Here is a 24909-nt window from a genome sequence, read left to right as displayed (position 1 = left end):
GACTTAATTGCCCAATTTATTATGACAGTTATTGCCGTGCATTATGTCCAACACGTCATATAGCTCAAATTTAATGCACCAATGCGCTTCCCACATGCCCCAAGCGTTCTTACAATTCTAGTTACCTAACAAATTTGACTTAATTGCCCAATTTATTATGACAGTTATTGCCGTGCATTATGTCCAACACGTCATATAGCTCAAATTTAATGCACCAATGCGCTTCCCACATGCCCCAAGCGTTCTTACAATTCTAGTTACCTAACAAATTTGAGTTAATTGCCCAATTTATTATGACAGTTATTGCCGTGCATTATGTCCAACACGTCATATACCTCAAATTTAATGCACCAATGCGCTTCCCACATGCCCCAAGCGTTCTTACACTTCTAGTTACCTAGCAAATTTGAGTTAATTGCCCAATTTATTATGACAGTTATTGCCGTGCGTTATGTCCAGCACTTCATATAGCTCAAATTTAATGCACCAATGCGCTTCCCACATGCCCCAAGCATTCTTACAATTCTAGTTACCTAACAAATTTGAGTTAATTTCCCAATTTATTATGACAGTTATTGCCGTGCGTTATGTCCAACACGTCATATAGCTCAAATTTAATGCACCAATGCGCTTCCCACATGCCCCAAGCATTCTTACAATTCTAGTTACCTAACAAATTGGAGTTAATTGCCCAATTTATTATGACAGTTATTGCCGTGCATTATGTCCAACACGTCATATAGCTCAAATTTAATGCACCAATGCGCTTCCCACATGCCCCAAGCATTCTTACAATTCTAGTTACCTAACAAATTTGAGTTAATTGCCCAATTTATTATGACAGTTATTGCCGTGCATTATGTCTAACACGTCATATAGCTCATCCGCACAGACTGCATTAGTGTTGTTTTCAGTTTTTCTTCAAACAAATTTTTAGAGCTAAAAAAAAAAAATACTATATTCGGAAAAAGGAAATACAGAAACTTTGTTTGAGAAAAAAAAAATACTAAGATAAAGGCCAGGCTCCAGGTAAACACTTTGGGCACAATCATCTGGATGCATTGTAAATGTTAGAAATTGCAGTTTTTGTTTTTCAGTCTATATTTATGGGATTCAATATAGGAAACTATTTTTTGTTTCAGATTGCAATTCTATTTGCAAAATTTTTTTCAAGCTTTCTTTATGAATCGATTTATAAAAAAATTCACTAGCTCTAGTTTATATTAGGACAACATCCTGGTTTAGGAATAACATTCATAGATTTGGTGTTAGTTTTCATTTGTGAAAATATTTAAAAATCGCTAATAGGAAAAACAAACCTGTACAATGTACATGCAGACACTGTACACCTGCTTGCTTTGCTCTGATATAACTTAATTCTAATTTTTTTATTTGCATAATTGGCTCAAAGTTGTGGAGCTTTTTATAAAGTTTCTTTATAGGAAAGTTTTTACATAGGAATGTTTAGAGATGTCCTTAATTTTAACAATTGCTCCAGTAGCTTCTTATGGAACGAGTGTTTATGAAACTAATACCCACACAAAAACCAAAACATACTAATTAGTAGTTTTTATATAAAAAAGAAAGTTTTTAACTATCACTACACATTCGAATCATAGCCACAGTAATGCTTCTACTTGGTCCATTTGTTGAAGTTTGTTCCAAAGTATGCAAGTAACAAAACAAACCAATGTTGGAGAAGGGATGAAAAGACAACCACTGTAATACAACCATCCTTCTGTAAGCAAGTCCGATCTGGTGCTTCCTTTATGTTCTCAATATTACGATGCAGTCCGCCAGAGCAGAGTACATAGCTGTTATACAAATGCACTCTCGCTTTCATATGTTGCAAGCATCTGCAACAAAGGAGTGCATGTCAAGTTCATTGCTCGTCCAGACCTTCTACCAAGTTGCATTGATCACATTATTGGAAAATTTCCGATTACTAAAGCTTTCTAGCAATCACTGAGCCACTGTAAGTGAGCAGTGTGGCTCAGATCCTTCTGAAAAGTAGCGTCGGTGCCGTAGCTCCCAATTTCTTCTAAACACTAATAGTATGTCACCTTCTAGCACGTAAAGGAAAGACCACCTCGACAGATTGAGTGTGGACAAAGAAGTGACTCGTAGGTTCTCGCAAGTACAGACAGTAAAGTTCCGCATAGTGCCATATCTTACCAAAAGTTTAAAGGCAGGTTTTGAATCTGACCTGGATGTTAAAGCACACACAACCTAGAGTCACAACTAAATAAGCGACGCTTAAGAGCAACGGCACTTTGACCATTTCGGTGCTCAAAACCGTCGTTGTCGGTTGCCTGAAATTGCAAGAAACGCTTTCCTCTCCTCCAAAAATGTCAAAACAGCTTGCAACGAAGCAGGGCAACGTCGCCCGAGATTCCCGGCGTTGCACCCAAAAGTCGGGAAGTCGCATTTTCAAATAGTAACGAGAGCCAATTGCACCCACTCTGTGCCAAGCATCAAAATGGTTGCACCCACGAGTGCTAATGCTCTAAGCGTGGCTTCTTTAGCGATTTTATTCAAACCTAGAAATAGGCTGCACGCGGCAAGAATTCGGCGAAATCGAGATCCGGATCTTGTCGCATCAATCCAACCAAATTGTAATCTCTCGCAGCAAAAAAAAAAAAAAAAAAAAATACAAGATTTGTTGCCAGCAGGTAAAATGCCGGGCACAATTAGGTTTGGTTAGGTTCAGACCCGGGCTCCTGAGGGACGCGCAATGGCGAGTACTAAAGTGCCTTTTCTCGATGCGGTGTCGTGACCCCAGACCCACGGCGGCCTGGGGTCGGGTGTGCAGTCGGCGCAGCCACCGGTCCTGACCTTCACCTCGGCTGGCGGTACGAGTCAGCAGTCGGGGCCGCCCACCTTCTCGCAGCGCTTCTGAGACGATGCCCCGGGGCACCGAGGACGACCGGCTTGAACGGCTCCACTCCGTGTGCCACTTATCGTTCGTTTCCAAGATGGAAAGACTTGCGTGTTTAGGTTTACCCAATTGCACCTCGTGTTTTATTTCTGTTTCGTCTCTCTGAATGTTTTTAAGAGAATGAAAGTGTGAAAGCGAGAAAAGACGTCGTGTTGTCTCTCCTTCAATGCCACTGTTATCGCTTGGTACGGCTGTGTCTCATTTATCTGAGCATCTTTTTCTTAGCTGAAACTGTACAAACTATATGTACTCTTGTTTTAAAGACCATTTTTGGCCAGTCGTTTGGTTACGTAGAAACTGTTGACGGGGTTGCAAGTGACTGGCACGTAACAGTAACTACTTCCAAATAGGAAAGCTAAGTAAATCATAGTTTTGAAACGTTTTTCGAAATGTTAAGACCGTACACAAATTGATAAAAACTCCGCCGCTTGTCGGGCACCTATTCATACCTTCCGTTCATTAAGTGCTACTGAAGCCACAGCACCTGGGAGCTAGGAAAAACAGTTAGGCTTACAAGTCTCTCCAGCTTGTGCGCAGGAAATCCCTCGCACCACCGAGCTGATTAGCACGCAGTTCCATGTACAACATCCTTTATTCCTCTACCTCCAAACTGCTAAGCCAAGGGCCTTGTTCACATGACTTTGAACATCCTGTCTTCGTACTTGATCTCTCCCGTTCTGCACTTCCTCTCGAATTCATCCTGCAAGCCGGAAAAGAAAACATACAAGTTGTTCACATCCTCGGCACACAACTAAGCTCGTGGCACGTACCACACAAGTCAAATTTATCATTGGCCCATTAAAGGGATCTGTATTGGTTAAATCTTTAGCACATCGCACTGAGGGTTTGTACAGAAGTGGCTGAAGATGATTCAATTTGTGCACAAAAAGTTTAGAACATAAAGAACGAGTTAAAAAATTGAACTCGATTTTGCTACCTACAGTGTGTATCTGCTGACGAAAGGTTTCCGATTGGTGCAACAGCTGACAAATGAAAACGGGTACGAGTAAGGGTGCAGTCAAACGTGGCGCAACTTTTTATACATAGTGCATGATTTTTTTTTTTTTTTTACTAATAAAACATGTTGGATGGACAGAAAACAACGAGGAAGAGTCTTTGTCGAGCTATTTCGGCTACAAGTCGACAGCTGCTGCCATCTCTCGGCTGTTGCGTCACCCGGACGTCTTTCATTGGCAGATGCCACCCTACGTAGCGAATTCCTGCTCAATTCTTGACTCGGGTGGGCCCATTCTTTGAAATTTTGATACATACATAAAATGGGCCACCTTTGTACAAAACTGCTCCGTGTGGTCCGTTTAAAGGGCCAATGATCCATTTAACTCGCATAGTAGAATACTTGATGTCAACCAAGCTCCTAGCTTGGTTACCAACACTGCCCACAGGAATACCGGGCGTAACCTCGTTGGCTACTTCTTTAATGCATAAAGGGGCCCTGCAAAGCGTTTCTGGCCATTTTTTTAATCTGCATCGCGCTTGCTCGAATCAGTGTGAGGGACTCTAGCAACGCATTAAAAATATAATAAAGAAGAAATCTGATGTATCTGGAACATAACAGTTGAAAGAACTTTAGAATTTTGAGCAGACTTTTTATCGCTGATGACGTCCTTGGTCTGAACCAGAACTGAAACGACGGGAGCGTGCAACAACCATGCGCAATCTTCCTAATTGTTGAAATTAACATCCAGTTATGAAGATGTGAACGCCCCACCGATTTATGGGTGTTCCAAGCAAAACTGTGAGTGAGAATCGCGCGCTTGAAAGGATCGGAAGGTGTCACATGCACCTTGTTCAGCCAGCCCTACCTCTAGAATTCTATGTCGTCATTATCCGATGCTCTAGACCAGTGGTTCTCAACTACTAATGTTTTGGGGACCCCTTCTGGATTGGCAGAAGTGATGGGGGACCCCATCCAGGGTGGAGGGGGGGAGAGAGGGTAGTAGACGATTACAATGACAAAAGTCAACTTTGAAGCTCTGAAACTGAGAATGATCAGCCCTAGTCACTTGGTACACATGGCTTGGTCTATTTAGCTTTGGGAAGCAGCCAGAATGAATTTTAAAAAAAGTTTATTGCTTGGCCTGATTGACATTAAAGGGCTTCAGGGACCCTAAGGAGACCTTCAGGGACCCCAAAGGGTATGCGGACCCCCATTTGAGAACCACTGCACTAGACCAATGTCGTCACTGAACGCTCGTGTTCGACACTTCGAAGCAGCCTTTGGTTTTCTTCCCGTCTTTCTAGTGCCCCTTTAAGGGGGCACTGAAGTCATTTTTGAAAAAAGTTGTTTTTGATCTTATATTGTTTAAAATGTTAATTCCCACATATACCAAGTCCTATATTACAAAAGCGCCCATTCATCTCGGGGCAAGAAAAAAAACATGCAAACTTTTTCCTTGCGGACTACGTTGTGGAGACCAATGAAAACCCTACAATACGCGCAGATTCCGAATGATTTTATTATAACATGTTTCGAAGAGAGTCTGATAGGTACACATTCGGTTAAAACTCTTCTTTTTCTCCGCGGGCGAAGCCATCGCTTGCAGCTCGCCGACAAGCTCCCTTCGTCAACCACTTCACTCGGATGAAAATTCTTCCCAAAAAGGTCACGTCACGATCTTTCAACGCGCTTTTAACAAAAAATAAGCTATGTATGATTGTGATTTCAAGTTTGTTGGGATGTTTAAAGCATCTAGATTGAGTTGTCACCACAAAAGAACGATCTCAAAAAAAGAATCTCAGGCGACCATCGAAATTTCGATGGTCGCCACGTTGTCCCAAAATTAGAAGAACTCATTAATAGACTCGTCTCAGCTCTAGTCGCTGACAGGATGAAAATGGCACAGACAAGCTCTAATTCCTTACAACGTGTGACGAACAATGTGAACGTCACACAACGTGACATCCCCCCACTAGAGAGCGCAAGAAAATTTGAATGTTCCAAATTTTCTCCGTGGTACGACAGAAGTCCTGCCGCGGCTGCTACGCCCGCTTCCACCAGTTCCAAGAGCAATGCAGCCGCTTCGAAAGCCTTTTCTGAATGACCTGAGGCAGCGCGAGCCGCTGCCCCATTTATAAAAGGCCAAATATGCGCAGTCGGTGAACGGACAGCGGGGGTACCGGCCTGCAAGGAGTGCCTGGTGTCTCTGCTGCGGACAACAAACTCTGGCGATACTGGCGGTACGACTGCTAGCATGGTGTCGTTTAAATTCCGCCGCGTAGTGGTAAGTATGTGAACGCGTGCCAATACAATTGTATTAAAAAAAAAAGTGGTAAAAGATTTGAAAGGTTTCTTCACACACTTGTGGCTCTTTAAGCGCCGTTCACACACTTGCAACCGAGTAGGACCGAGAGAGAAAGTTTTTAAGCCTCTTGTGACGACGTAGGATCGGATGCACTGCTGCAGAGCAGGTCCTACGCTGTCGCAAGATGCTTAAAAACCGGTCTTGTATCTCTCGTTCCTACTCGATTGCAAGTGTTTAAACGACGCGCTTTAAGATCCGTTCAGACACTTGCAACCGAGTACGACCGAGAGAGACAAGACCTGTTGAAACCTCTTAAAATTTCTTGTGATGAGAGAACACACAGGCACGCTGGCGCCATCTATGCAGTGACCCTGGAACTGCATTTCACAAGAGCGAAGGTTTTGCGGGATTTCCGAGGTCAAATGGGTGTGATACCTATCAGAAGGGCTCGTTTATAACGTTCACAAAAGTTCTTCGAGCCAAGAAAGAGACGATAATGTGCAAGAGAAATATAAAATATGCCGGACCGCCAAATTTACACCGCTACCCAATAGATGGTGCCAGTGTGCTCTCGTTGTAAGAAATATTAAAGAGGTTCCAAAGCACTCTGTCCTAAGAGGCCGCAAGTGTGTGAACGAGCCTTTAGAACCGAGCGCCTTAAAACCTCTTAAAATCTCACGGGAGGACGCATTGGCACGCTGGCGCCATCTATCTGGTGGCTCTCAAAGAGCGTTTCACTAGAGCGAAGGTTTTGCGGGATTTCCGAGGTCAAATGTGCGTAATACCTATCAGAAGGCTTGTTTATAACGTTCACAAAAGTTCTTCGAGCCAAGAAAGAGACGATAATGTGCAAGAGAAATATAAAATATGCCGGACCGCCAAATTTACACTGCTGACAGACTCTCCGTGGTGTGGCTGGAGTGTGGTTGACATGTAGACAATGAAATAGTTGCTAGAATTTCGTTGCAGTATTCCTCTAAAAACTCACTAAAAAGGGGAAAAAAAAGATTTTCTTAAACAGTCCGGTTGGAACATGCAAGTCAAAAAAATAAATTTTAGAACAATATTGACAGCGCAAGATTTATTTTAAATTCTGCACACTAAGTTCATGGCATCACAAAATGGTCATGCACTCTTTGACCTCAACGAGATTGTCATACACTCTCTCCACCACAACATGATAGCCAAGTCGATACATCTCTCCTCCACGCGCCCGAGATGCCAAGAGAAAAGAAGTGGAAAGGAGTTGACTATTGACTAAACCGCATCTCGCGCTGTCAATATTGCTTTAAAAAAAAAATTTCGTGTAAGCTTCATTTTTTGTTTTGCGTGTCCCAACCAGACTGTTTAAAAGAACTTTCTTCTTTTCAATGGAACAAACTTTCTTTTATCGCACAACCCACAACCTGGTACGTATGACACGTGCAAGTGTTTGAAACACCATACTTTTCGTGAAACGAATAAAGGCTGAAACAACGTGCGCAAACATTCATCCGGAACAAGCGCCCCTGGATCCCGGCACGTGCGACAGGGCACAAACTACACCGGGACCCAGCACGCGCCCAGGTATCGTACCCTGTCTCTCTTGACGAGGTAGCCAAAGGCCACCATGGGTAAGATGCAGATTCCGAGCCAGCGGGCCGCACCCTTCGGTGTCGGCTTGAAAGTCTCGTAGATCTGCGCACCGGCCTTGGCAGAGTGGAACCGCTGCACCGCTGGGTCAAACTGCACGAGGAGAGAAGAATCGAGCTTCCAAAACCAGCCGAGCTAGACATATGGCTCAGCAGAACGGCATCTGTTGCTGCAACAAGCTTTTTGTAGCGTTAGCTACACTGGCAAAGGTTGAGCAGTTTCGCATGGCCCTCATAATGAGCCGTGCTCATTATACGGAGCGCGTGGCGGCGGAGCTCCGCATAATGAGCACGGCTCATTATGAGAGCCACGCGAAGCCGCCGCCGAGCTCTCTGACGCCGCCGCGCCTGCCTCGCCGGCCTGCGCATTCCAGTGGAGTGACGTCATAGCCGCAGCAGACGCACTGGCGCCGCCGCGTGCCCAGCTGTGCGCCTCCGTTGCACAATAGCCAAGTCTGACGCAGCACCGGAGCCGCTTGATAGCGCCTCTCATTTTGTATGCATAAGCTCACGCTATGTATATCCTGGCATAGCCGAGCTAAGCCACTGCAATATTTTATGGTGAGCTTCCGCGCAAGCGTACAACCTCTCCCCTGGCCTCGCTACCCACTGTCCCCATTTTTGGAAGGCACTGTCCCGTACGCTCTACACTGTCGTCAGTTATATTTGCGCTTATTTCGTCTCTTTCCGCAATTCTTTTTTGAGCATTGGTAGCACGGGGCATAAAAAGCTACAAAAATTGATACGGCGCCAAGGTGCTAGTGTGTTCCGGTCAGGTTGTCCTTCATTTGTGGTTTGTAGACAACATCTCGGACAGCACTCGTTACTCGAAAAGAATGGGCTGGGGACGCATAGCAAGCAAAACGGAGCTCCGTTGACTATCGCAATACTTAATATACGTCGTGAACCCGAATGTTACGAAAGCAGAAAGGTGAGCCGATAAGGAATGTGATAACCATGTGCTAGTCGTTTGTGGTGACCAGTGTCCCATCCCACCGATGAGTATGTTGAGACTTGAAATTCTTTATGTTTTTCTCCATTTATGATCGAATTTTATAAAATTGGGATGAGGCCATCTGGGCACGACTTACTAAACCACGGTGAAAGTGCAGGCGAGGTGGTAGAGGTTTACCGTAATGTTCGGGTATGGCAGACAAGGACGGTACTCAGTTGGTCGAGCGACGTTTTAGCGAAGTACCGCCCTCGACTTTTCATCGAAAGTCGCTTTAGTGAATGGACGGCCGCCAGGAAGCGGCGTGTACGGGTGGGCCAGGTGAGTTAACATTTTTGTAAAGAGCCGCCGCGGACTCGCTGCGAACGAAGAGGGGGGGGGGGGGGGGTGTTTACACGTGCCCCAATGATACGTCATTCGCTAAAACGTCGATTCGCTCAAATGATTGCTGTTCACTAATAGCCCCTTTCCGAGTTCCCACTTTCTAAGCGGACGACAGTGACGATGATGAGGAATCGGCGGTTTCCGAGGTGTGACAGTACGACAGACGATGTCAAGTTGGTATCACGTTCAAAATTTCGTGACTGAGTGATACTTGGAGCGAGATTGAGCGCTTGTAGTCGCACGACCTTGTCGCCATGCGAGCAAAAGTCCACCTTCGCTCGACACTTACCAGGAGGCCACCCTCGCCGTGCTTGTGAGGATCCGTTATTTGGCGGACGTATTCTTGTTTGAGTGCTGCCCTGAGTTTCGCCCGTTCTTGAATTCTTCGTTTTTCCTCGTGCGTTACATCTGTTTCAACCTTAATCGACGACGGCTGCCTGTACGCCATGTTTGTTGTCTGCACTCATCAGCTAGCCTCAGAACCAAGCAACTGATCAAATCGACTCCACATGTTTTTATAGAAATCGCTTTTTATATTTATATTTACGTTTAGCAGAGTGCTTTATCTTGATAATAATTTACAAGATTTATTGTTTTTAACTTTGTAATGCAATATTAATCGTAGCTATCGAATGGAATGAGCAACGGGTAACGAGGCTATGCTATACCTGCGTGATGGTAAATGGTCGGTTTCCGCGGAATATGCTCTCCTAGAGTTCGTTTGAGTGTCTCCACCGTCCAGGTATGTTTACCGAACATTTCGTTTATCAGCCTATTTTTGTTTAAATGTCGCGACCTAGGCGTCAAAAAAGTTAGATCCGTCGAAACGACCAGCGGCGCTGGAACGGATCCCGATTTGGCTTGGCAGTGACCACAACCACTAAACTCCGTAATCGTTCGACAGTTCCTAAAACTCGCCGATTTAATCTCCGGCAACGCGGTCTCCGATTGGATCCATCCTTTAAGGACGCTCCTGTCGCGAGTCATGGAGACGGAATGTTCGAGCTACGGTTCCGATTTATTGGCAACGCTCCCGCTTCAGCTCCCACGCCTCCGCGCTTGTTTACTCCGGAACGTCGGCTTCCCCTCTGGAACGCCGTGCTTGACCATACCCTTGAACGGATTCGACAGTGGGAACTAAACGGTCCCAGTGTGCCGTCCGAGAACTTGTAAAACACGGCAATGTGACATGTCTTCACCGCGCAAGCCGAGCGCGTGCTGCGCGTGCTTTCAAGCGACGCGCTCGCGCGGTGTGCACGCGCATTTGTTTGCTCGCGACAGCTCTGTGTTGATCCTCAACTTCGAAACTATCCATCACGACCTACTGCTATCAGCGACCATTAAAAAGCATAAAAGTCAAACGCAGCTGTTTCTCATTTGTTCGATGTGACGTGGTGTAATCGAATCGGCCAGCAATTTTTGACGTTAGCTATCGAGGCCCCAGTCCCTTTCTCTGCAAGACTCGTCAAACCCAGTCGCTCGCCCCAGAGTTTCGCGTCGTCAAAGCCACTTTCCCTGGTCACTGATTTTCCGCGCGGCCAAAATACGACGACGTCAAAACGAATTTGCGGAGTTTCTGAGGAATTGACGTCGTAAATATAAAAGTCGGCAGTCGAGTGCATTCGCGCCGACTTCTTTGGCCTCGACTCGCGCATGTGGTTTGCCGATCGCGCATCTCTAACTTAATAAAGTTCATTGATTACTCGTTGATAATATTCACTTTTATTTATTTTTTCTTCTCGGCTGAGAGTTTTTAAACGTCGCACAAATTCGCGCAATGAATAGTTTTTTTTTTTAGACGGAAAGAGGTGGTTTTTGATGTCATAATGTCCAAATTGCCGTGTCGTAATAGGCCGTCAAATGAGAGTGACATGCCTGTGTGTGTTTCTCTTTACTGCGCTTCTTTTTCAGTTTTTCGGAAATTGAAAGTCGCGCCTTCGTAGTTTCCGCAGTTTCCGACTGAGAGGAGGAGGAGGCGAAGTGACAAGGAAAAAAGGTGAGGCATTGCTTTATTTAACCCGGGAAGATTGACTGTTTGTGAGCTGCCAAAAGCCGCTACTTTGAGCTTTTTGCCGCTTTGTGAAGTAATAAATGGGCAGCAGATAGTGACAAGTCCACTGGCATTAAAACAGAGAAATAGTTTCTGTTAGAAAGCTGTTAGAAAGGAGACATTTGAACAAGTCAGACTAGGATGGGACAAAGTTAAAAGCCCGAAATGAGTTGTTATTAAAATTTGTACGAAATAAGATTTGGGATCCAGCTGCTAACCAAGCCTCTAATTGTTCCATTTTAAGAGGGATTAGCGCATGATAATTTTGAACACGCACACCTGTTGACAATAAAACTAAACCATAGATGGGCCATGAATGTCTTTGTAAGGCAGGGCACAAAGAAAAAGAAAATATATATTTTATTCATTGTTTCCAAGTCTAGCTTTAGCAATTCAGGGAGTCTGACATTGCAGTTAGGAGGACTCTAAACTAAAAATTGAATGTGTGATAAATTGTATGTGGGCCACAGTATTTTCTGTTTATGCCAGTTGCCAAAATGTGGAGTATGAGGGTAAAAATCACCCTTTGACCAAAATATGTCAGCAAATTCTGAGGACTTCTGAAAGGAAAGCAGGCATTTTAAGTGTAGACATTCTGTGGTTGTTGCAAATATATATGCTGCTCAGATTTGTCATTTAATTGTGTTACAATTTGTAGTGATATATACGCCGTGAAAGTAGGCATTTTCATGTTTTAAATCACTTGGCAAAAGCAAAGTTGGCTGAAGTTTTTTTTTACCCTGATCGAAGCACCCAGGATGCACTAGAAAACCAAACATCACAATTGTTTTGTGACTGCTATACCGATCAGTGAACCCACATACCTTTAGGAGTTTGTCAGAGATTAGGACAGCTGGCTGTGTTTCCTGTGCTGCCCAGCTGTTTCTATGTCTACAGGGTCAACCAGGTTCTCTTGAGCCCTTCATAGAGGTTCATAGACGAGCACCCCGTGCCACTCTTGGCACAGCTGTCACACAAGTGCTCGCTCATATTTTATTATGCAGTTGCATCACGCATCTCATTTCATCCCATTTATTTTGTAGTGGTGCGATGGCCTGGGGTGAGAGATTGTAGTTTGGTCAGACACCTTTGCTGTATGAAGGCTTGAACAATGGGGAACATTTTAGAACAGAAAGCTCAAGCTACTGGCTATTCAAAATATAATCACTGTCAAATAAAAAAAAAACACGAGGGAGGAGACGCAATTATTTTGGAGCAGGCATAGAAAGTTAAGTCGTTGCACTGAAGAAAAGAGAAGGTTTGTTTAAAATATTTTTCTTTGCAACTTACGTATCTCGAGTCTCATATATTGAGGGTGATACGAAGGCACTCCTTCCATCCCCTCGGGTTCCTTAAGAAACAATGAAAAGGAAACTGCCAGAGGGGAACCAAACAATCCTTTGTTCCCTCTTGCGATCATCTCTTTGAGGCATCACTGCAAGAGCCAAAGGATTGGAGGAAGGTCTCTAGTCAAATGAGGGACATTAAGGAGGCGCACAGATCTGCCCGAGCACTCCCAGTGGTGCCGTTGCACCTGACGCCTTGCCATGCGGTGCAGGAGGCAGGAATGTCCAAGAGCCGCACGGGGCAGTTGAAGCCGTGCTGCACCTGGTGCAAGGACAACCGCAAGGACCTCCGGCACACCATCACTGTCGGACAGGCCCGCCGGGAGTTCTGCTCGGAGAACTGCCTTCACGAGTTCAAGCGGGTCTACCTCAAGGTGACCCTAGCTGTCTTGGCACACCGGCCTCTACTTCTAGCTGTGCAGATCGCCCCTTCAGCCGTTTTAGATTAATACCTCTGCCCGACGGCAAAGTCTAATGTCACTATTATAGAATAACGTAGCTTGCCATTCAGGCTGCGAGCGTTCCGCATGCACTACGCTCTGCCAGGAGTGGGGCTTGTTCATTGGCAGTCGATGGAACTGACATTCCATTTCCTCATGTGACTGGGGAGTAATCTGAGCTCATCTGCTAAATACAGTTGGAGTCACGCTTAGCGGAGTACGAGGGTTAAACTGAATCCCGAAAAATTTGAAACGTGATGTCACTGAGGTGTGTTTATGCGATCCGAAATGTAAGAGGACACAAAGGAGACTACTCGTAGCTAATGTGAAAATTCTATAGGGGCACACTGATAGCTAATGCGAAAACCATATAAGGGCGCATTTGCTACAATCAAGTCTGATTGTGACTCTACTTAATTGTTTCTTTAATCTGCTGTTCATGCAAGATCATCACGGACAAAGTTTTGAACAGTTGCCTCCTGAAGTGCGAAAAATAGGGTCACAAGTTTGGACTTGTTGGTCGAGATACTGTTCTTTTCATTTACATACCTCTCATGGGTGGCAATGGCATGTTGCTTCTTGGTGTCTTTTTTTCTTGTGCCTTGCGCAGAACACCATTCGCCATTTTAGGTGTGCCCTCGCATATATAATGCCAAGAATAGTACATTTGGTCAGTTTTTCTCAAACTGTGTCTGCATTTGAGGAAGGGGGAAGGCGATTAGATTTAGGGGGGGATCTAAATTAAATCTTCTTAACTTAGAAAGACAGCCAATGAGCCTAAAAACTTTTTTTGTGGAATGTATTTGTTTTTCTTCTTCTAAAGAAGGAGAAAAATGTAACAATAACTAGCACCTTCGGCTATCTGGAAACAGCAGAAGATGCCTGTTGTGAATCACTACGTCACTTATGGCAGCCCGTTACATAGGTGTCACATTTTAGATTTAGAGATAGGGCTCAAGTGCACCCCTCATGTTTAACTGGTATCTACAGAATGTTGAGGTATGCACATCTCTGAATAACAGTGAAAAGCAGACAGGTATGCTCAGATTGCGGTTGTATCAAATTTGAGTGGTCTTGTGAAATCGATTCATGCCATTGTTCTTGAAGGTTAAATGGAAAAGTTTAGGGTAATCTTATCTTGGCCTCAATTTGATGAGGCATACACCCATGATTCCCCCACTCCTTCAGTTCTGTTTGGCCTCTAGACTTGTGCTGATAGCAGGGACATTTGTTAGCCTTAGCAGTGGACATTGTGTCTGTTTTGTTAGATTGCAGACCACATTTGTTTTTAGCTTATCTCAACGGTTTCTGGTAAGTAGATGTGCCGAGAGATTGAAAAATTGCAATATTGCTCAGATTTGTTATCTATTGGTGCCAATTTTGGATGTGAGTTTAGTGTTGCACTTTTGAAACTGTTGATTGCTCTTTTGGAAACTGAAGGCATGGTGTCTCTTAAAACTGTCTCTGCAGACATCCTGTCTGCAGATACAAGAAGGGGACTTGTTGACTGTTGCCAACGTTTTGCATACGGAGTGTGCGGTATTGTGGCATTGCATGCGCTTTGCTTGGCATGTCCCCTTATCCATTGAATTTCTCTTGTTTTTGCAACTGGTTGCCTGAGAGCATGCTTTATTCCTGCATCCTCGTAAAAGCACGACTGTCTGGTCCCCCTCATCGCTTTTTCTTTTCTTATGTTGGGAACTCCGTGCCAATGAACTGGGGACTTTGTTCAGTGCAAATCGAATTTTTGCAAAATTCATCTCTGCTTTTTGACTCATAAAAACATTGAGATTGGTTTTTGAGGCTGTTTGTACAAATAGTGATTTTATGAATTTTGCTCTAGAACTTTTGTGAAGCTTATTGCGCTGCTGCAGTATCTGTCTGGCAATGCTGCTTTCACCACGTCCAGCGGCTGTGCAAATGTCTTTTCAGATGAGACTGTGATATGTTAATTTTACCTTATAATTGTGCAAAAACCTGCTGTCAAAAATCACAATGCGGGTGAAACATGGCCAATTCCTGCTCTCGTAAGAGGTTAAATTGTATAACCTTCAGAATAATAGACCAGTCTGCCTCTGAAGTATGCATAAGCGTTGATATTTTTTTTTATTTATTTATTGTACGCTTAAAGGAGTACTCCAGCGTTTTCTTCATGATCCCCAATTTGCCTAAAAATTTTTAACACACCAACAGACACCGCTAAAATAGTTTCCCAGATATTGTTTTTCGTGAAATTAGTGAATTTACAAATTTAGTATTTAGTTTCAAACTTGAAATGTCTGCTGGCAACGATGCAAAAGGGATGCCAGCGGCAGGCAAGGGTTCACTCTTCGGACTGTAAGATTTGTTCCCAACTTATTCCAAGCAGTTTCATGATGTCGAACGAATGCTTTGGAAGCTTGCTCCCGCACCCGCGCAGCAGCACGAAACAAGTGCTCGACATAGTCCAGGTTTTAGACAGCCTGCACCACTGGCAAGCCTGCCTGCCACTGATGTCAGGGCACTGAAGAGCATGGGTATATTTGAACAGGGTGTCTAGCGACCAGGAAAACCGGGAATTGTCAGGGATATTGTTGAAAAGCAAGCCCAGTCGGGGAAAATGAGCCGGAAACGCCATCAAGTGCCCTGAGCAAAAAGTTGAGGACTGGGGGGCAGAAAAATAGGCAATGAATTCTGCTTAGAGTTGAGCGCGGGCTCTGCCCACTCGATGTAGAGTGTGCTACCCGATGCAAAAGGAACAGCCGACAAATCCAGTCCAAGCCTTGGATTGGATTGGATTGAAGGCGCGACACTAGGCTAGATTCAGTTAGAGCTACTACATTTAGTAACAAATAGAAAAGCCTGTAGAAGGGTGTGTACTTGGGCTAGTTGGTTATTCATGAATAGGAGGTAAAAGCGCTAAAAAACGACGGACAAGTTGAAGAATGACGAACACCACAGAGCGCTAACTTGCAACTGAAGTTTATTACTGAAAACACGTACACATATATACACCGTGACATCAAAAAGACAAGTGGCAATAATGCCGCTTCATCTGTCTAAGGTTAATCTATGAATTGTTTACTCTTTCGAATGATTTCAAATATGCCACCTCAGAGCTATACAGGTTTACTGAGGGAGCGCTGACACACTTGCCCTGATCGTACTTCAAAATAAAAAACGCCTCCGATATCTCTCTCGTTTTTTTGTCTCTATTCCGAGTTAAGATAACGGTGTTGTCAAGCCGTGGGACACACCCACATCTGTTACAGTGTACAGCCAGATTGCCCGAGGGTGATGATCTAACTGACAGGGCATGTTCCCTGAGTCTGTCGTTTATGCACCGACCCGATTGCCCGATGTACACCTTTCCGCATGATAAAGGAATTTTATACACCACTTGTTCCTTACACTCTACGTATCTTGTTTTATGATTCTTATGGCATACGCCTACGCGCTCATCACCACGTGCCACCCTTCCACATAGCTTACTCAATTTTTGAGGGGCTGATAAGAGTACAGGGACCCCATGCTTTTCCCCCACTTTCTTTATTCTATGGCTCACCTTATGCACATAAGGTATCACCGCTGGTCTAGACTTTGGCTTGTCTCTCACGCCACATTCCAGTCACGCCACAATGTGGCGTGAGAGACAAGCCAAAGTCTAGACCAGCGGTGATACCTTATGTGCATAAGGTGAGCCATAGAATAAAGAAAGTGGGGGAAAAGCATGGGGTCCCTGTACTCTTATCAGCCCCTCAAAAATTGAGTAAGCTATGTGGAAGGGTGGCACGTGGTGATGAGCGCGTAGGCGTATGCCATAAGAATCATAAAACAAGATACGTAGAGTGTAAGGAACAAGTGGTGTATAAAATTCCTTTATCATGCGGAAAGGTGTACATCGGGCAATCGGGTCGGTGCATAAACGACAGACTCAGGGAACATGCCCTGTCAGTTAGATCATCACCCTCGGGCAATCTGGCTGTACACTGTAACAGATGTGGGTGTGTCCCACGGCTTGACAACACCGTTATCTTAACTCGGAATAGAGACAAAAAAACGAGAGAGATATCGGAGGCGTTTTTTATTTTGAAGTACGATCAGGGCAAGTGTGTCAGCGCTCCCTCAGTAAACCTGTATAGCTCTGAGGTGGCATATTTGAAATCATTCGAAAGAGTAAACAATTCATAGATTAACCTTAGACAGATGAAGCGGCATTATTGCCACTTGTCTTTTTGATGTCACGGTGTATATATGTGTACGTGTTTTCAGTAATAAACTTCAGTTGCAAGTTAGCGCTCTGTGGTGTTCGTCATTCTTCAACTTGTCCGTCGTTTTTTAGCGCTTTTACCTCCTATTCATTAATAGAAAAGCCGCAGACCCCAATCTAATCTGAAAGTGTTTATCTGGTGGCCATGCTGCCATTCGGTTATTGACGTGTGTGGCTGAGCGTCGTATTTTCATCGTGCTTCCGGAAGTGGCCTCTTCACTGACGGATGTCGGCGGCAAGAAAGTGCTCGTTTAATCCGGACTGGACGTACCCAAAAATTTCAGAATATGCAAGTTGGATTATGCCCGTGCAAAATGATCCTCACAGTGCTCAATTCCTTGTGTTTTAAAGGTCTTGTATATTAACCGCTTCTACAGTGGTCAGGGAATTTCACCTGTAATTGTCAGGGAAAAACTGGAAAAGTCAGGGAATTTAAAAATAATGATTTGCTAGACACCCTGCGTTCAGCTTCAGAGATCAGTTTTAACCCGTTTATCCTTTTTACTACCTTCATCATATCTGGAGCTCACTTTAAATTTGAAATGAGTCTTACACAAAACAATTCACCGTAAAAGAAAAAAAAAATGTTGCAGTGTTTTTTTTAATTTTTTTATTGCAAGAATAAACAACGCATCACTGAATGCTCAGTCTCTGGCCAAATGTAGCGCTAGCGGTCAGAACAAATGCCAAGGTTTCAGAGCTAACCATTATTCAAAAGTTACAAGTGGTTTTTTGAAGTTTTCATTGGGAAATTGGTGGCCGACAGAGTTCACGAGTGCGCATGGGGCTGATTGGTCCCCATTTTCCCAATAAAAGTTTCAGAGAATTGCTTATAATTTTTAAGCGAGATAACGGCAAGCTTTGAAACTTTGGCATCTGGTCCGGACCGTTGGCTCTTTGTCTGAGTGGAGGCAGCGCGAGTTTGGCCGTGCATATATTGCAACCTACCAAGGGAGTGCCCACCCCACTCTCACTGAAAACGGGATTAATTTGGACATAAGTGCTTGTTCGGTGTAATCGGGTGCTTAACATGTAATTCGCGGAATTCCCAAGTTTGGAACATGTTAATGGTGGGTGCTTCAATGAAGTGGGCGCTTTTGTGGTATTTTACAGCATGTAGTTCATTTTTGCTGTAATAAAGCAAAAAACACTACACTATAAAAAGCACCCCTGGGAAACTCCCAACCTCCTTGAACCCGATTTTGAGAAACCATAAAGCTTTAAAGGGAAGCTGGAGGGGTTCTTCAAAAGAAATTAGAGGGGAATTGTAGCATATTTATATCGGGTGATTCCAAATATGGAATCCATTTGACCCAAACATATTCCTAAATGCCCCCCCCCCCCCCCCAAAAAAAAAAGATAAACAACTGAAAAGTCATTTGCTGGTGACATTATACCCAGTGCTTTCAACTGCCTTGCGTGTGCCACTCTCATACCTGCCAAGTCTCCCGTATTACCCGGGAGATTCCCGAATTTCGACCAATTTATACGGTTGTGCGATTGACAGAAAAATTATCCGGAAAACGCAAATTCCACTTTCCCCGCAATTACACAAGGAGTATTTGCCGTGTCAACAAACGGCTGCAATGATAGTGATGCCCAGCTGTTCCTTGCTAGGATGAGCTGTGCAACATAAATGTAATCAAGTTGCATATACATTTAGTTGTCAATATATTTTTTTTTTTTAATGCAACCTCCCTTTCCCTTTAAAAATTCTCCCGGATTTGGTTTCTTCGAACTTGGCAGGTATGCACTCGTGAAGGATGCGTGCTGTTGCAAACCTGCGGAAGCTGCCTTCCCGCGGACGCTGCACACGCTTGCACAGCTGGGATGCTAGCCAGGACGCCTTTTTACAGTTTTTGTGGTATTTGCAAAGAAATGAAGAGCGCATGTGCATAGCTTGTTAAGCGTTCAAGGTGCGCAAGCACTCGGATATCCCGCCACGTGCAAGGACGGCGCGTTGAAGCCACAGCCATGAAGGTTAGCAGAGGCCCTAAAACTACCCGATACCCATGAACCCCAGCGAAAACAAGCGCAAAGACGCACTGACTAACTAACAAAGGTGCGAGATCAGAACTGTGGCAGAGAGGTGGCTCCACATGACACCACCATAACTTTAGCCCTGTGAGCCGAAGTCATAGCCGGGTTCTTCAATACGCTACCGGTCACAAAACTTCGACGAAAGTTTGCTACGGGGTAAAAAGCTACCTTCGGGGGCAGCACTTGTCCTTAAGAGGGGCACTCAGCTTTGCCCACTCTACTCAACATTACAGGTTGTTAAAAAAAAAAAAAAAAGAATCTTCTTGTTTATTGACATTCTCTGTGCCTATAATTGATCACTGTATGCAAGCACCAGTAATTCCTTATTGATCTCTAACAGCAGAACTTACAAATAAGCTTTTATTGTTTGCTTTTTAACAAAACAATGCTTTTGCCAGTGAAAATGGACCTGGCAATTCAGCATATGAGTTCGCATTGCACCTACTTGATGGCGCTACTCGTTGCAATAAATCTTAACGGTGATGGCGATACCAAAAAGTCATTTTGAGAAAAAGAAAGGAATTAAAATTGTATTTCTTTTGACAATGTTGCGGAAAAGGAAGTTCGATGAGTTGACTGAGCGTACAAAGCCGAAGATGCTTTCATTAACGAGAAATGCCGTCAGCGTGATGACGCATCACCGTGTTCCAGAGGTGACCCATTTAGGGTGGGTTCAAAATTCTAATAACACTTTCTGGTTGCCAGACTCACAGTGTTGCCAGCTAGGTGGCAGCCTTCAGCCCCCTCGTCAACGTCAGCGCTGCGCGTGGTCGCATGCCGAGCTCTCCCCGCAGCGTTACGGAGAACTTTCGTGACCAGTGGCGTATTGAAAGATTCTGGTCATAGTGATGTCACACGTGTGCCGAACGGTTAGCGAAATTTGTCTGTTGCTTGCATTGCAGCTAGAACAATGCTCCTGCACAGTAAGATACAGTCTTTGCAATTCTCCACGAGGATTCAGTTGATGGTGCATTTTTTGTTTGATTCGGTAAGGAAGTTCAGGCTGTGGTCTCCTCACTTATTTTATGCATTTTCACCAGCCACGCTCGTAGTGTTGCTGAAGGGTCGGGCTTTCGGTGATATCTCCTCGCCAACCTTGTGCTTGATTTCACTGTGTGCACCGCTTAGCAGCCCATCATCATGCACATCATGGGGCATCTTGCACGCGCGTGGAAGTACCCTGCACTTCCTCATTCTTGCATCGCAATGCTTCAGGCGTGCCACGCATGCACACATGTACAGCGTGCCTAAAAAGAAAGCTCGAAACATAGAATGGTCCGAAAAATCCAGTGGCTCAACGTAGCAGGTTGAAATCGCTTTCTAATTTCTTTAATGGTTCAGATTGATGGCCGTGCAAAAATTTCGCGCATTTACTCTTTTCGCGTTCAGAACGATACTGAAACGTGACTGATTTTAAAGCGGGATGATGGCCAATAAGGGCATGTCAAACATCGACCTTCCTGTACTGTGCTTCTTGGAAATGCTACCAACTGCACCAGTCAGCTCCAGCGTGCAACCGAGGTTCTCGAATAAGTACATTGAAATAGCGCGCAAGTGCCCACCCAAAAGTCAGGAATCATCACGAAAAAATTAGATGGGCACTTGTTAGGTCTGATAGCAGAAAAGCCCAAGGGGCACATGGGGGTGTAGACCCTTGTTTGATCCAATACAGCTCTATAGCAGTATAGGGGTCTGGCAGAACCCCTAATTTTTAAAGCAGCCACGCCTCTCTTGTCAAACCTGTCTCGCATTGAGCTTCACCACTTCCCACCAATGGTGTATTCGCAGGACGGAGTTTCTTCCTGAGGAGGAAATGAAGTTTCGTCGGGCTTTGAGGTTACATCTGCCGCGCCACGGATGTTTGCTAATCCCCCGAGCTTTCGGGGAGTCGCAGAGAATATGAGGCCAATATCTTGAATATCCCTTATCCCGTAGGAGCAACTACTCCCTCTTCTTTTGGAGAAGTGTTAATTTCAGTAGCATTAAACTGTAAAATGCCTTTTTTCCTTCTTTTTTTTTCTTCTTTTTTTGCCTTTTGTTTGATGTGCCCTTGAAGGTTGCAAACACGTCGACGAAAAGAAAGACTCTGCCTAAAGTCACCTCTAACTCTGCTGACTTGCAACTCCATCGTGCGAATGCCCGCCCAGATTTTCTGTACCACATATGACCGTGCTCAGTTTCCTCCGGAGATAAACATCTGTCGTGCGAATACACTATTATGCGAGTAAATCTTCACCGCCTTGCTCCAGCTTTGCAGAGAAGCGGCTGACTTGAAAAGTTGTTTTGGTTAGCTCGGTGGGCTCAGATATAGATATAAGGTGTTTAACTTTACTTCAAACAAATAAAAAAAAAAAAAAATGTGTGAGTTAGACAAGTGTTGTTTTCACCATGTTTATCTGGTTCGGCAGGCATTAGATGAGAAGATAATCGTCATGGTAAGTTTGCTGTAGTCCATTGCAACTCGAAAAGGTAGTGTGAGGAAAGGAAGACTGGGGAGGAGGAAGTGGTCGGAATACTTGAGAGGAGAGGGGAAACCTCCTCCCTTCAGCGTTCTGTCTGCTTCGTCCTCCCCGGCCTTCCTTTCCCTCGCCCGACCTCCTTGAGCTGCAACGTACTATAATTAACTAAAATCTTTTGATTTACTTTTTAATGATTGGTTTTAGGGGTTATGGACTGTTGACGGCAATTACTATTTAAGGCCAGACCAATTGAAAGGATTTGCGAAAATATAATAGTTTTTGAGATAAGAATTTATCAATTTGCCTAATTTTTAGCCAGATTTGAAAAAATTGTGCATATAAAAAAAATGCTGCAAGCCCTGCCCACAATGACACTTAGAAGAGTTACATAGTCGTTTTAGTCATGCCGTCATTCGTGTCGTCGGCACACCCACCAAGGACACACTGCCGAAATAGTGATGACATAATAGAAACGAGTATGTCACTCTTCCTAGCGTCATTATGGCAGAGCTTACGATACTCTTTTTGCATGCAATTTTTAAATTGGGCCAAAAATGTGAAAATGAATATATTCATATTTAAAAAAACTGACTGATGCTGTATGCACAACGTTGTGCACCTTGACTAGAAATGGCTATACGCACGTCGCGGAGAGCTCTTGCCACGTGGGTTTCTTTTCGGATGGTGTGTGTATCACTAAGGAGTGTGCTAACCCGCCTTCTCGCTTGTGTTCGTGGCGATAGTCTGCGGCTACTGATTACAAAACTATTAACCCACTTGGCCCTGTCATACATACCGCTTCGTGACGTCCAGTTGGCAACCCGAGTCCCGCTGTCCCCCATCGCACCTCCAGAAAGGCAGTCCATACCACTTAGTTCAGCAAAGTTTCGTCAACAACATTTATTTTTCACAGCGGAGCTGTTAAAGGCTAGTTCCCCCAGAATCATGACCGCCGGATTAGAAATGATGACACCAAACTCTGGACAGCTACCGCCATCTATGAGTGACGACGACAACTTGACAACTGGTTGCCGCTGTCGCTCATAGATGGTGGCAACCTTTCTTCGGAAAAAGAAGAGTGGGAGAGGAACGAGCGGCGATGTGCGCAGCAGCGCGAATGGTTCCGCAACTGCCGCGAGGCCGCTATCGCCTAAAGTTCCACTGCTTCGAGCACTTCAGACTCCCTTGTGAAAGAAGAGCAGGTCGCTCGGTTGGAAAGCCACCGCTGAGAACAGAAGCTACAGCTCCGCTACTCTTCCTTCTTCACCAGAGTCAAAGGGCTAAAAGTATTTTTAATTTTCTTTTTTTAAGGGATGATTGTGAAGAACGGTCGTAAATATTGCCAAATGTTCAACAATAACAAAAAAAAAAAAAAAGTTTGAAAGAAAACCCCAAAAATGTATACCCACTCTGGATTGAGCCTGGGTCCGCTGTGTATGAAGTGGACACCTTTCTACTAAGTTACGCTACTGCTTCAAAAAACTGTTTTTGACAATTCGTTTTATGCGAGACCCGACAAGTTTCGCATCGTGCGTATAGCCATTTCCTGTCGAAGTGCCGGACATCGTGCGTATAGCATTAGTCAAAAACTATTACATTTTGCAATGTCTTTCAATTGATCAAGCCTCTAACAGCAATTGCCATCAATACTGCAGTTGCAACATGACCCCGAAACTAATAATTAAAATCTTATTTAATGAATTTCAATTAATTTGGCAACTTACCGTGACGATTATTCCCTCATCTAACGTACGTTGAGCCTGATAAAGAGACGGGGAAGATGGCACTCATCTAACTCTCACCCCATTTCTAAAAAGATCTGTTTGAATTAAAATCATACACCCTGTATACCAAATGTTTCAAAAGTCAAGGTGGACAGTTTTCGCTACATGGGCGCATGCACGGTATTTTGCAGTACGGTACTTGTCTTGCCTCTCTTTTCAAGTGGTAGGCTTATAGGGCCAAACCAACGTCAGGATCTACGTAAGCCCGAAATGATTGAACCGGAATCAATGGCGACGAAGCTGAGTGTGCTGCTGACTGAGCTATGGGCTTAGCATGCAGGAATGAAAGGAGCAGAAGCAGGTGGCTTGGGAGAACATTAGAAACAGAGAGGGGTAGGTAGGGCAAGAAAAAAAGGAGCAGAAACGGGTGGTGTAGTAAGAGAAAGAGGTAGAGTGGAAAGGGCAGGAAGCCATGGTTCCCCTCTCTTGGTGACCCAGAACAATCGGTGCAAGGGCTTTGTATCCGGGTTTTGTTGAAGGGGAGTGCACACAGTGCCATAAAGAGACTGGTGTGACATAATCAGTTTCTATACAAAACCTCGCCCTAGACACCACCCAAACTAAGAGCACCACCCACCTTATAAAGCTACCACATTTAAACGCATTTGGCAGAATGATTAAACTTGCAGCCAATATTTTTTTTTCTTATGTGAGGGGAGTGTGGAAATTTCATTTGCCCTTGTGAGGAATCATCTTGTCATTGAAAATATTTGGATTTTATTTCTGATTTTGTCGTTGAGTGAATTGATGCATTGAAATTTAGCATAACAAATGGACCGATAAAGTTCAGAGCACTAGCTTGCTACATTCAGTTGCCAATTTGGGCAGCCCATTGTAGACAGCAAACTTTCTTTTGAGACACGCTGTATGTGTACAGGGAGAGGGGTGGGAGGAAAGATTTCAGAGACTGATGTTTGTTCCTTTCTTTTCTTTTCTTCTGTTTCCGTCTTCCTTCCGTTCCGTTTCGTGGACTGCCCTTCTCCCGAACAGACTAGCACAGTTTACCTTCCCGGTTTTCGGGTTCTGGCGCCAGCGCACCCAAGGAGGTGCGTATTGATACCTCTATGATTTTCTTTTGCTTAGCTCTTCTTGTTTTTCACTCTCTTTGCCCTACCATTTTTGTTGTGACAGACACGTCCGAGTGCTCTGTTGTGTGCTGTGTCTGTCTCGGTGCCATCCTGTCCCTACGTTGCATGATGAGGTGCCTCTTGTGATCTAACGCTCATTTTAACCTTTTTTTTTGAGCAGCTTGTGACTCCCTGAGATAGTCTGTTTGTCACAGAGTTGTCAGGAGCATCAGTAAAGAAACTCCTGCTCTGTAAAGTCTGTGTGATATAATAAAATGGTTAATAGTGCAAAACTTAAATTTAAGC

The 24909-nt window shown here is 44.4% G+C and overlaps 3 protein-coding genes across 5 annotated transcripts in view; 2 read left to right on the top strand and 1 right to left on the bottom strand.

Moving 5' to 3' along the window:
* LOC8051194 (cyclin-dependent kinase 8) overlaps positions 1-3076 on the top strand; it is a 73975-nt gene extending 70899 nt beyond the window's left edge. For all 3 annotated transcript variants that reach the window (XM_029968275.4, XM_029968274.4, XM_029968276.4), the window contains one exon: positions 2783-3076. In XM_029968275.4, the coding sequence (XP_029824135.1) occupies positions 2783-2899 (117 nt within the window). In that variant the 3' untranslated portion in view covers positions 2900-3076. The remainder of the gene's footprint in view (positions 1-2782) is intronic.
* A 435-nt stretch (positions 3077-3511) lies between these two features.
* Positions 3512-9650, bottom strand: LOC8051195 (NADH dehydrogenase [ubiquinone] 1 beta subcomplex subunit 4). Its single transcript, XM_002435446.4, has 3 exons — positions 9458-9650; positions 7777-7926; positions 3512-3638 (listed from the first exon to the last, which is right to left on the bottom strand). The coding sequence occupies exons 1-3, from the start codon at positions 9614-9616 to the stop codon at positions 3570-3572; spliced, it is 378 nt and encodes a 125-aa protein (XP_002435491.3). The 5' UTR covers positions 9617-9650; the 3' UTR covers positions 3512-3569.
* A 152-nt stretch (positions 9651-9802) lies between these two features.
* Positions 9803-24909, top strand: part of LOC8051197 (polycomb protein SCMH1) — a 74362-nt gene continuing 59255 nt past the window's right edge. The window contains exons 1-3 of the mRNA XM_029968273.4: positions 9803-9910; positions 11080-11164; positions 12777-12938. Coding sequence (XP_029824133.3) covers positions 12786-12938 — 153 coding nt within the window. The 5' untranslated portion in view covers positions 9803-9910; positions 11080-11164; positions 12777-12785. The remainder of the gene's footprint in view (positions 9911-11079; positions 11165-12776; positions 12939-24909) is intronic.

This window comes from Ixodes scapularis, unplaced genomic scaffold (genome assembly GCF_016920785.2).
Source record: "Ixodes scapularis isolate PalLabHiFi unplaced genomic scaffold, ASM1692078v2 PGA_scaffold2__306_contigs__length_199485367, whole genome shotgun sequence".
Classification (NCBI taxonomy): domain Eukaryota; kingdom Metazoa; phylum Arthropoda; class Arachnida; order Ixodida; family Ixodidae; genus Ixodes; species Ixodes scapularis.
Note: the sequence above shows the minus strand (reverse complement) of the source record. Positions and strands in the feature narration are given on the sequence as shown.